At 42.5% G+C, this 12,543-nt stretch overlaps 1 protein-coding gene across 5 annotated transcripts in view; it reads right to left on the reverse strand.

The window, feature by feature from the left end:
- Nucleotides 1-12,543, reverse strand: part of PRKCD (protein kinase C delta) — a 60,906-nt gene that overhangs the window by 28,725 nt on the left and 19,638 nt on the right. For 3 of the 5 annotated variants that reach the window (XM_042885492.1, XM_042885488.1, XM_042885491.1), the window contains exon 2: nucleotides 3-142. In XM_042885492.1, coding sequence (XP_042741426.1) covers nucleotides 3-117 — 115 coding nt within the window. In that variant the 5' untranslated portion in view covers nucleotides 118-142. Of the gene's footprint in view, nucleotides 1-2; nucleotides 143-1,854; nucleotides 1,960-4,763; nucleotides 5,304-12,543 lie in introns of those variants that run through there. The other 2 variants (XM_042885490.1, XM_042885489.1) reach the window with 2 other exon arrangements.

A 12,543-nucleotide genomic window follows, 5' to 3' on the forward strand; every position in this document is an offset into this window, starting at 1 on the left:
ACCCGTAGTCAATGCCTCCTTCATCTTGATAGCACAGAAAGGCTGTAGTTGTTCCCCTTGATTCTGCATGGGTCCCAGCTCAAATGAGTTGAAAGATATCCGTAAGAAGGGGGCCATTGTTCACAACAGTGCTGATGCACACCTGTGTGGAAATAAATGAATAGAAGACCTGGTCTGAGACACATGAGAAAGCAGTGCACAGAGCTCAGCCATCACAGCCAGTACAACCCCAGCTCTGAAATCCAGAACTCTTACATGAGGCTTTCAGACCGGAAGCCCAAAGTAAAACCAGCCCAAAGCAAAACAAGAAACATCACCAGTATGACAAAAGCCTTAACATAAGGCACACTTTTTAACTGCACCCAGTTTGATTCTGATCCTCCTCAATTTTTAGTCAGTGAGGCCACTTCCATTGAGAGACAGATTTTATCAAAGAAATCACAAAGTAAGACACACATTCAAGTGGAAAAACTTCATACGTTTATTGCCTTTTTTTCCCCTATAATAAAAAACTAATTGCTTTTGGAGCCACTTGTATGACTATATAGCATAAGTGTATTTTAAGTATATATTCCTACCAATACAAAATGACAGCACTGAGTCACTTGGCTTAAACTTCCAGGAAATGCAGGAATCCAAACCACCTAAGTCAGCAAAGTGGCATTTCACCTGTCTTCCCTCCTTCTCAAGAGCTCCTAAACACAGAGCAGATTTCTGCTCAGTCTGCAGCACCCCCAGCAACACAGTTCGCTGTACACCAACCCTTGTTTGGTGAAGGAAACATGAATTAATCAAAAGGAAGGGAAGCAGCATTCCTCGCTAACAGAAGACTGAGTGCAATCAGAGAAAGGATTAGGAGAAAAAAGTTAACAAGGTGCTAGGCAGAGATGATGGGAAAAAGAATAAAAAGAGGGCTGAGCTGGTCTTAAGCTGTAGATTGTTAACTAGCTTGGTTGAGCAGACAGGAACAGCATTTTTAGCAAGCCTGCATACGCTTGCCTTTTTCTAATTTTTATTATGTAATGGCATTGACCTGAGAAGCAATTAACATTCTTTAAACTCTTAAGGCCCAGAACAGTCATTCAGATAACAGACTGTGAAATCTGCAGCAAAGTAGAACGCAGCTCCCAGCACCATTTTCTGGCACCATGCAGTATTCTTACATGGAAACAATCTGCAAAAGGAGGAAAGAAAAAAAAAAAAAAAGTCTAATGACTCTCTAACATTTATTGAGCTAGTTTTTATTAATGCAGCAGCTCCCTATTTTCAGTAGAGTAAGGCGAAATTAGAAAGCAGGTTGAGGATTACTTGGCACCATTTGCTCGCTTTACTTATGAAGAAACAAAATTGCTTCTGACACGTTCTTGGGGATCCCAGGCAAAGTATTTGCAGGCAGGCCAACAGCCACACACAGGAAGAATGAAACTCACCCTGCTGCTGAAGGGGCTCTGGCTACGCAGCACTCTCTCGCAGGAAGCAGCCTAGGTCCAAGAGATGCTCTCCCTTCAGCCTGCCCTGCAATGAGCCACAGGCCCCCTAGGCTCTCGGTGAAATAACAGCCCTTCCACACTGGTTAATCCACAATTTGGTGAGGCTGGGCATTGAGAAGGGCTCAAGGAGAGCCGAAGTGCTTTTGTAGAAGCACGATCTGACACCTCTCTCAGACAGAGGCAGCCTAAGCACCGCGCTCATAAGAGCTTTATGGAGGAACATGTTTTTACTGCCTAAGAGAGACTTGTGCTCAGGGCTATCTCAAGTGACAGGCTGTATGACTCACCAGCACCAAACCACGTAATGTTACTCTCAGAACAGGCGCAAAAGAAACCAGAATTCAAACTATTTCTGGGGAAATACCTTTAAGACCCGCTCAGGCCATAGGTGGAAACAAGCTAGGTAGGTTGGTGTGCAGCTCCCACTGGAAACTTTGACAAAAATCACCAGGTTGCAGAACAACGCAGGCTGGAAGGGAAAACTCAGCTAGAGATCACAATTACAAAACAATTAGAAGGCTTCTAAAACTAACGTCAGCTAAACTAACACCTGCACTGATTTCACCCAACCTGAAGCCGATATTAGTCTGAAGCAGACCACAAGGCTTGTTACTGGGCGTTTACTTCAACAGCAAATTAACAGATGAAATAGAAATAGGTACAAAGAAACGTGGATTTTGTACACCCATGCAATCTTCCTTTGTTCTGATGATGTAATGCAAAATCTGCTTCGAAGGCCACATTTTCAACTCTGCTTCTCAAAACACTGTTCCTTAGTTTCTGTTTATGGTTATTTGTTCTAGTTTTGTAACACTTGGCTTGAGTACCATCTCAAATCCTCACTCAGAAACGCAGCGCTAAACACAAGCAATGGAGAAGTCAGCAGGAAGCATCAAAACCAAAATAGAATTCTTTGGCCATGGTCACAAGAGCTCACCTTCAAGGTTACCATGAGGAGCACCAGCAGATGCCTTTCTGCTTTTCCATTTAATAGAAAAACATCAACAAAAATCTTACTTTCACATAAGAAACTACCTATTTCTGCCAAGTTTCTTTACCCTTAGACATTCTGCTTATTGAAGAAAAGTAGGTATGTTCAGTAGGTATCCCATTACACATGATAGACTGCACACAGAGAAGCAGGGAGGCTGGTTAAGTAAAGACAGCAGGGTTAGGATTCACTCCTCGACTGCTTTCCAATCTTCATTTACATGAAGATATTGCACTTGACACATACTGGCTGTACTGCTGTAAACAACAAAAACACACCTTACTGAAACTGTTTTTGACAGCAAGAGAAATTCCAGAGAAATTTACTTTAATTCAACGTTTCTAAAAATCCCTGCTCATCCAAAGTTTTGTCACATCTGAAAAGCCAAAGCACCCAAAGTAATACACAACATTGCTCACTGCAATTTAGACAGAAGTACCCCTGTGGTCTCCTTTAAAGCACTGACTCTAGCTTTAAGAACCACGTGTGTCAAGAACTGCTATAAACCACCCAGCTGTGACCTGAAGGCAATTTTACAATGGACTCACGTGACCTGTATTACAGCATTAAAGCCAGCATGTTTTCTATTCAGTGTATGATTTTATCCAAACTGGTGGAGAAACTGAGATGCAAACTCCAAAAATACTGCAACTGAGAAAACTGAAAAAACACTCTGGGAAGATGCTTTAGAAGCACTGTTTTGCACCAAGTACCCATGATGGCCACAGTGATTCAGACTGTGCTCCTCAACGCTCCCCAGAACATTCATTACAAGGATCCCAGAGTGTCTACTGCAAGTTGAAGCTACGTCCAACACCACCTACAGTAGATTCTACAAAACCCACATCAGCTTCCAAGCTGCTTTAAAATTGACAGCTTTCGACCATATTCAATATGAAAAGAAAATCATCCATGTTACTGTTGACTATAATAAGCATGGAGAGAAGAGTGAAAATTGAAACTTCACAGCAATGCCAGCATCGGATGGGTGAGTGCTTAGGTTTTTATTCTAACGTGACACTGAAAACTGTGAGAAACAATAGACTAGCTCCTCTCCTCCCAGCAGTGCACAGCAGCTATCAGGAACTCATGCTGAAGCTGAAGACATTGCTTGTTACAATTCCCTTGTGCTGTAACTCTTCCTTGCTGCAAACAGCCACCTTTAATACAGTCCAGGAGCAAAGAAGCAGATGTGACTCTTGCACAAAGTGGGAGGAGGAAGAAAAATTGCCATGCCAAGAACAGGTTGCTCAGATGCTGTCTGTAGAGGCATTTAAGACCAGGCTGGATGGGTCCCTGAGCAATTTCATCAAGTACTTCATCTAGCAGCACTGCCTGTTACAGAGGATTTGGAACTTGATGATCCTTGAGGTCCCTTCCAACCCAAGCCACTCTATGAATCTGTGATTCTAAGAGCAGAAAGCCAAGGGACTAAAAAGTAATGGAACAGTTTGTCCATCACTGATACAGATCTACACATTCAAGCAAAAAGCAAAATGAGAAGTCTCTTCTGCTGATATGAGCCTCTGGTTTCCTTGTAACGGCCAGAAAAGCAACCAGTCCCTGCATTTTGCAGATGGATGTTCAGCTGCACACGCACCAGAGTCGTGCCTTTTCCCTGGAATGACTGCTTTCTGTTCAGCTCCTTGCTGAAATCACTTCCAAAGCCACAAAAATGCTCTGGGGCATGCCAACACCAGCAGCCAGCATCACACACAACTGACCATTGGGTGTTCACCCCTCAAAACACATAGTAAGAACTTCTGCTTCTTAAGATGCAGAAATATGAGTTATTTCCAACTTGCAGTCATGGCTTTTTTTTTTTTTTTTTTTTTTAACAGAAGGGCTTCCTTTCCTCCATTCTGGCAATGTACAAAAGGTTCAAGAATGACAGCAACAAACTACTGCCCAGCTTCCGTTGCCCCCACAGAAGCCTCAGAACCACGACCCAGCTCTTTGTGTATTTCCTACAAAAGGTTCCCCTGCTAATCTAGCAATGATAACACAGGAAAGTCTGCAGGTAGAGATGTGGCAATGTGACTAACATCCTTTACCTGTGCTCACCATTAAGATGGACATTTGCATTTCGATTATTCCTTTTCATGGTGTTTCTTGCTTACATTGCAGAATAACACGCACAAAGCAGTCCAGATGGCTACTGCTCCTGAATAACTCTCTTCACAGGTATACACTGCGCTGATCAAAATACCATCTTCAAGACAGAAGCAGCAGTAACTTTGCTGTAGAACATGCACCTGAATCAAAGTCATCACGATACTTACCACTTTTGACATTGGAGACCAACAGTTACTCCGTAGAGAATTTTCACACGTTCTGATTCAGGTCCTGTCCTCTATTTGATGTTCTGGGGGAGGAAATTGCTCACAAAAAGAAACCAGTTTGAAGAATTTTGTTATATTTGCTGCTATCAGCCTTGTCAAGAAGACAGACTGCAGCGCTCTGCATCAGCTGGACTTCCCTAAGCACTATGGGCTATGACACCACTGCTGTTTCAGCTAAAGGCTGAAAAGGGACCTATAGCCAATGAGGTACCTACAGCAAACACTACAACGTAATGCTGACAGATGCCAAAGGAGGCAAAAAAACCATTATTATTTAGCCACTCAAGTTGCAACTGTCTCGTTTTTATTTACTCCAATAAATGACAGATCCATCTGTCCATGGAATCCAAGAGTGGTAATTAGAAGCAGGAAGCCTCCCCGCAATATTCTGATGAACTATCACGTGGAAAAGATTTTACTAACAAAATAAAAACAAGCCTTAAAATTACAACTAATGCACTACACTTAGAAAAGCCAAGTACATAATGCATGAGGAAAGCAATGCATCTAAAGCATTAGCAAATACTTAACAAAATGCACTTACCTTTGGGGAGTCAAGCATTAAAAGAACATCTTTAAGGCAGCCCAACTTCTGCAGCAGTATTTCTAAAAACATTTTCAAGTAATTATACCAAAGGACTTAGGTGAGAAAAGACTGACAAGAAATAAAGCAGTACAATTCAATGTACTTGCTGTTAAATCCACTGTCAAATTATATGGTTCTTTTCTTTTTTTTTCCCCAGATCAAAACTACAAAAAGGCAGTCCTCTAAACTCTAGTGTAACTTACATATATTTTGGGATCAGCTTTGTTTTATTCAATAGAACATGCAGAATGATTCATCATATCCTACAAATATAGCTCAAAAATAAAAAATGTTGCTACCATTTCCTTCCTTCCCTCTCCCATTTTTTTTTTAATACTTCTGCTTTTATTATTGGGTTAGAACAGGACCAGAAACAGAGAATGACATAATAAAATCTCTTATTACTTGTGTTGCAATAGAATGGAAAGAATCCAGCCAGATAAGCTATGTTCCTGGGTTTCTCCTGCCTGGCCAGAAGCACGGATAATTCCATGTTTCCATGCCTCTTCTGCAAGATCAACAGTCCCATAACTGCCTGAGTTTATGGCTGTATTAGAAGCTGGTGATACTTCCCTATCACTTACAGGCCAAAGAAATTACTGATGCTTTCCCTGTGTTTATTATTCCCAACTCTTTAAACCTTCCCAGGGCAAATTTCTGGAAAGCAGCACAGAACGCCCTTTTCTGGAAAGGGAAGATTAGGAGCAGAGTTGCTGTTTTTGATATTCCACAACTGGTACTTGGCAATAAGGAACTCATGTCAGCCACTTGTCCTCTTGAACTGCGAGTTCTGAACTAAGAAATGGTAAGTTTAATTCACTTTGTTCTTTTTTTTTTCCCCTCAAACTCCCAAGCTCTCCTTCCTGCTTGGACAGGAATATCCAATTAAGAGACAGAATTGCGAGCACGCTGCCTTTCACCTTCATCAAAATCAAGCCTGAAACAAGAGTGCAAAAGAATCCTCTTTGTTAACTTCCATCACAAATACCAGACATTAAAACCACATACAAGGAGAAAAAATGCCTAAAGCCCCAAACGTTGTTACTTCTGACAGCACAAGCCACTGCAATGGCAAGGAAAGCCAGGAAAGCAGCAGGCTGGCTATCAGCTGGTTATGGAGCTCCAGGTGTGGGAACAAGGCATTAATATAAAATCACGCTACGCAATGGGAGTATTAAGGAGGCAAACAACGCTAACTCTGCACTTGTGTTACTCAGGACTAACTAGGAAGGCTTTTTTCAGACAAGGGAAGGGAAGTAAGCTGAAGTTTAGCGTGCTTTTCTCAGCAATTAAATAACACAGTTCCTTCTACATGAGAGGAAAATGTTACAGCGAAAGAGATGAAGCTGCACTTCCTCTGTATCTCAGCAGGCTCAGGATCCAAGCCAGCCACCAGGCCTGGATCTGGCAGTGAGCAGAGTCCTGTGCACCTTCTGCATGTCAGCTCGCAGCTTCCACTTCCTCAGCAGCGCCCAAGGAATGGGCCAGTAATCAGTCAGCACGACGCCACTGCAAAACTCAAGTTTATCATGTGAACACAGCTTCCTCCGAAGGAACAACGCAGCCCTGCAAGAAGGTTCACAGCCTTTCCTGAAGCGACCAGCAAGCTTGGGGAAAGGTGCCTCCTCCTGCAGCTTGCAGGTGCATCAAACTGCAGGGGAGCAGCCAAAGAGAACCAGCAGCTCGTGCCCATTTAGGTTCCACATAACCAAGGACTAAGCATCTCCTCCATGCTCAGCTTCTGATATCAGTGCTCTCTGTCTCCTCAGGCATAACAGGCACACAAATATTACTAGCTCTCTGCCTGCATACACCGGGTTAAGTTCCCTTCTGTCAGTGCTGCCTGAAAGCTCACTCCAGCGATTTCCTAAGAGCTACTTTTCCTCCTGTCCCACTTCTACAAAAAGCCTCGGAATTCTGCATTCAAAGAGAAAAAACACCACTGGCAAGTAATAGAGACACTGGACTGAAGATATTACTTGGGTCTGTAAGACCATTTTTGCCAGCAGGTCAGGCAGTGTTGTAATGGGCACAAATGAGTGAGCCTACTCCACTGGAGTCCTTCAGGAGGAGCTGCACACCAAGCCCAACCTTCAGCTCCATCCTCACTCTCACTGAGTATTTCATTCAAGAGAAGCTCTCCAGGCCAGGCTGGATGGGGCTGTGAGCAACTTGGGCTATGGGAGGTGTCCCTGCCTACAGCAGGGGGGTGGAACTACGTGATCTTAAAGGTCCCCCCAACCCAAACCACTCTGATCTAGGAACATTCCAGGTTTCCCTTCTGGTATAGCACTACATGCACAGAATTTATTTTCTTCGCTAGCATAAATTTCCTGGAATTTGAGATACGTTTCACATAGAGCAACACAAAACACCACCAACATCTTAAAACCAAAAAGGAAACAACATGACAACACTTTAGCCGAACCTTTACAACCCGTATACATCTTCTGCCTCTTCCATTAACACACAATGCTAAGAACCATTGAGAGATAATGGATCGATCACTGTTTAGGGGAAAAAAAAAAAAAAAAGAAACTGGAATTTTACCTTATTTCAAACATCCTGGGTTAACATCTCTATAGGAACACTAAAGATGTGAAAAATGGAAAAAGAAGAACGGTGTATCCAACTGAAATAAACAAAAAAAAACAACCACAAAAAGGCCTAATGAACACTGTAATTAGAGAGCAGTGTTTCTTCAGGCTGCTGAAAAACATGAACATGCAGAGTAAGTGCCTCTCACAGACGCAGCCCTTCAAGCCAGAGCCCCGCAACACCGCCAGCACTGTGACCTAACCCTGCAAGTATCTGGAAAGATACAACATCCATTAGCCAGGAACTGTGTCATCATTCATACACACTGGAGATCTGCTGCTCAGCCCCCTCAGATGAAATCCACATTCAGTTCCTAGATGCACGCTTTCAACCAAGGCTTTTAGAGTAAAAGGACACAAGACTTGGCAGCCCGAAGTTTTGATCATTAACTGTATACTGAGTTGCAGGAGCAGATCCAGCCTTTCCTCCTCACTGCTTCTTCCTTTTGTTTTTCTTCTTTCTAAAAAAATTTTTGAGAATCCATATTTTACCTGAGGGCCACAGACATATTCAGTCTGCTTCCAGAGAGCCAGCACAAATTATAAGTATTAATTGCCAATACACATCACCTTAGTCCAGACTTTCTATGGCATAAAAACTGAAAACAAACAGTGAAGTCACAGAAGGATACGTGCTTACGAAAGCACCAATCATCTCTGAAATAAAGAGATGAACTCAGCACAGCGAGACAGCGAGGCACCTACAGGGCATGCTGAATAATGAATGACTGATAATGAGAAATTAGAAAGGAGTGAACTTAATCAAACTCAATTAAAGGCGTTTGTCCCACTGTAATGTGAAAGCTCAGGCTAAGATTGCCAAAAGCAGGAAAACGAAACCACAAACTGCTTTTAACTGTCTGTCTTCCTTCCTCCTGGAACACTTTCTATAGGAAATGAACATTCAAAGCCCACAGTAGCCCTGGCATCCCCAGCCAGAATATATACAAAAGTATGGGCAAGGTCCATTAAAGAGTAAAGAGATGTTAAGAGAGCCATGGGCTATTTTGTGTCAGACTGCTTTTTACAGGAAAAGTCATAACGTTAACTGAAGGTGAGATGATGTACTATTTAATACCAATTTTAACTCCTTCCTTTTAATCCACAAGATAAAAACTTAACAGCAAACTTTAATTTTGGCCTTTGCCTGAGTTTTGTTGTTTAAATGTATAAACTCAACATTCTGCAACTGTTCAGATGCTGCTTTTACTTAAACACTTTGATGCATATATGCATATGAAGAGCCATATTAAGTCAACTCCCACTAAGTAAATAAAAATGCATCATTTTAGTACCCATACTGGGGAAGAAAAGCCATAAGTACGGATGTATCTGGGATACAACACAGTAAGCAAGGAAGAAAAAGCCTAACAAAACCCCCCAGAGATTTCATGAGCCAGAATTTTGCTTGATATGATAACTGGTGCAGGACACACTCAGCTGTTCGGACTTTCGAACCAGCATGACTTTTCCTATGGCAAAAACACCCCCTGGCCACCTTCCAGAAATACCACTAGTGCTCCTTGAGAGACCCACATTTCTGAGGATGAGCACAGGTCTGACTATCAGATCAATAATGGCCTGCCAGGACTTTGTCCAGCCAGTATTCATCCTATCTAAAACTGGAGAGTCATTTAAAAATGACGTGCTTGGTTTGTATACACAAAACACTTCATACATATCTAATATAAGGCAGGTATCCAATAGCTTCCTTACCACTGCAACTCAGCACCAGTTCTGCTACTTAACTGTACTGCTGCACAAAAGAATAACTTGGAAAAGAAAACATAAACTTGAAAATTCATATAAAAAAGTGCTTGTAGAAAGAAAAGACATTGGTAACTGACTTGTAAGGGTTATCTGCAGGCTACCCAAACAAGTAGATGAACACAATCTGTGTTTCAGTTCTGCTTCCATGTCCCAGCGAGCCCACAGCAAAATGGAGCATGTAATGGTTTTCCTACAGACAAGCTTTCCTGGCTCATTATGGCCTATCATTTCTTCCATCACTAAATGGGTAACTGACTAAAAGCCTTGGCAGCTTCCAAGTATTTCTGCCCTCTTGCTGCACACGTCCTTTTGCCACAGAAGTGCTCCTTTGTGATAATTTTGATAGCAATCTTTTATATTTCTCACTAGATCACAGACTGCTATCACCAGATACCACCTGCACCATCTTGTAGATGCAAAGCATATCTTTAGGATGTCACTTCTGTTAGATCAATACGCTACAAAAGACAGCACGTGGCTGCTACCAACACAGACAAACTGGAGAAGAAAACCCTACAGCTGTAAGCTGCAATGCTGCTAAGTCAACAGCATTCACCACACACACCAGCTCTTCCCAGTCTCCGGGGTACAACTGTACTTTATGAAGGGATGAGCAGGGTAATGAAAAGAAAACAAGAGGAGCAAAGCACTAAAAACAAAACAATCTCAGTTCCACATGCAATGTTCCCATTTACAATCAGAGCAAATCCCTTTCTTAACTGTCAGCATGGAAAGACTGCTCGTCCCCAGGCAGTGGGGTGGGAAATTTGCTTTCCGTGTTGCGTAATTTGCTTGAGTGCATCTACCCTTAGCAGTCTGCCCAGCCCTGCCTCCGAATCTTTCCTCTGAGTATTAGCTCTATCCATGCTGTCCCAATTCTTTCCTCCTTTCAGTGCCAAGCAGCTCCTTCTTACCTTTAACTGCGCTGCTTACTTAATCACAGCTTGCTCAGTTACCCTGGCATTCTGTACATCTGCAGTACCTCGCACTGCCACACAGCCGTGGCCACATCTCCTGTCTCACGTGCGCAGCTCAAATGAAGCAGTGTGCTGTTCTCCCACTGCCTCCAGAGGCCTCCTTTCTGCCCTCCAGGGTTAGCACTCCAGTGCCCACAGGATGCTGCTTTTCCCTACAGCACTTGTACATGAACACTGTGCTAATACTGTTTCTCCGTGTTTGCAATTAGCACTGAACCCCAGAGCCTTTATGTGACCGTGCCCAAAAGGCAAGCAGCAAAGCTGAAAAGAGGCAGGTGAGGTGTCTGTAACACACTGCTAAGGAAAAGGCAGTCCACAACGCGGATCATTTGAGAGCCTCCTGCACTGAGTAAACAAAACTGCAATCAACTTTGGCCCAGCGTATTTGGACTCTGTGGGAAAGAGCTGCACAGAGCTCCATCTGCAGCTGTAACACACAGCCCCACTGCAATGCTGTGAGAATAGTCAGAAAATAAATATTTACTCTGACCCGCAACAGGGCTATGCTGAAAAGTGCATTTGCCTGTATGGTGGAAAGTTTAATTACAAAGTCATTTTGTTAATATGATTTCTATGGTTGTGAAACAACCAAGATGCAGTTTTCCAATTAGAGCTTTAGCAGCCAGGGTTTTTTTAACTGCTCTAAAATCAAACCTCTAGAAATTAGATTTATTTAAGCCATTAAACTTATCTGACAGAAAATGGCAGAATTATGGGGGATAAAAATAAAAGAACACTTAAAATTCATCTCAGGAAATGCAAAGGGGAAAAAGAACCCCATGACTCCCTTTTGTAAGGAGTGTGCTCACTTAGAAAGTGTACTGATAAACACTGGTTGTTGGTATGATATGCAAATATATACAATATGCACAAAAGTCAGATATGCCAAGGAACAAGAATCATTTCCATAATGATCTTCCCACACTACACTCCATTCTGCTGAAGGTCAAGGCCTTCTTAATGTAATATTCAAAAGCTAGGAGAACATTTGCACCAAGTCATCTTGCTATTCAGCATACACTCAATAAGTACGCTAAAGGTTTGGTATGAACTTGACTACCAAACATAGAATCATAGAATAATCTGTGTCGGAAGGGACCTTTAAAGGCTGTCTCCCCAACTCCCCTGCACTGAACAGGGAGACCCACATGTCCATCAGGTGATCGGAGCCCCTGATTCTTTCTCGTCACTGCAAATCACCTTAACACGCTTTTTGAGCGGTTCATTCACAATGGAAGACGTGCAGATACGAGACAGCCAACAAGAGCAAGCAAATTAAGAGAAATTGAGAATACCTCCTTTAAAATTATGTTCAGACAATATTCTTATCCACTCACATTAATACAGCGTGTTAATCACAAGCAAGATGGATTTGTATACTGATTGACCTTGCTCAGAACACATAACAAGAACTGCTCAGTGCAGTGTCAATAAACACTGGCAGACTTGTACAAATGGGGACACTGGGAGACACGGGAGTTTAACTCCAGAGTTATTCCAGACTTGACTCACTTGGCTCTGTGAGTTGCTTCCCCCTGAATCAGATACAAAAAGGAACAAATAACCCAAGCACTCAGCACTGTTCTGCAATGGTGGCAGCTCAGGCACTGCACAAGAGACAGAATTCATCAAACTGAAAAGCAGATCTGAGAGGTTGTAGAGTTTCTGCTTTCTAAACTGAAAGCAATGAAGTTCTCTGGGTAATTTGTAGCAGCAAGGTTAAAAGACAGTTAAACTTTCTCTAGCATAATCTACTGAAGTCACAACAGCTACAAAAAGCAATGGCTATT

Source organism: Lagopus leucura, unplaced genomic scaffold (assembly GCF_019238085.1).
Source record: "Lagopus leucura isolate 7727_CA_CO unplaced genomic scaffold, USGS_WTPT01 Super-Scaffold_100050, whole genome shotgun sequence".
In the NCBI taxonomy this organism is placed as follows: Eukaryota; Metazoa; Chordata; class Aves; order Galliformes; family Phasianidae; genus Lagopus; species Lagopus leucura.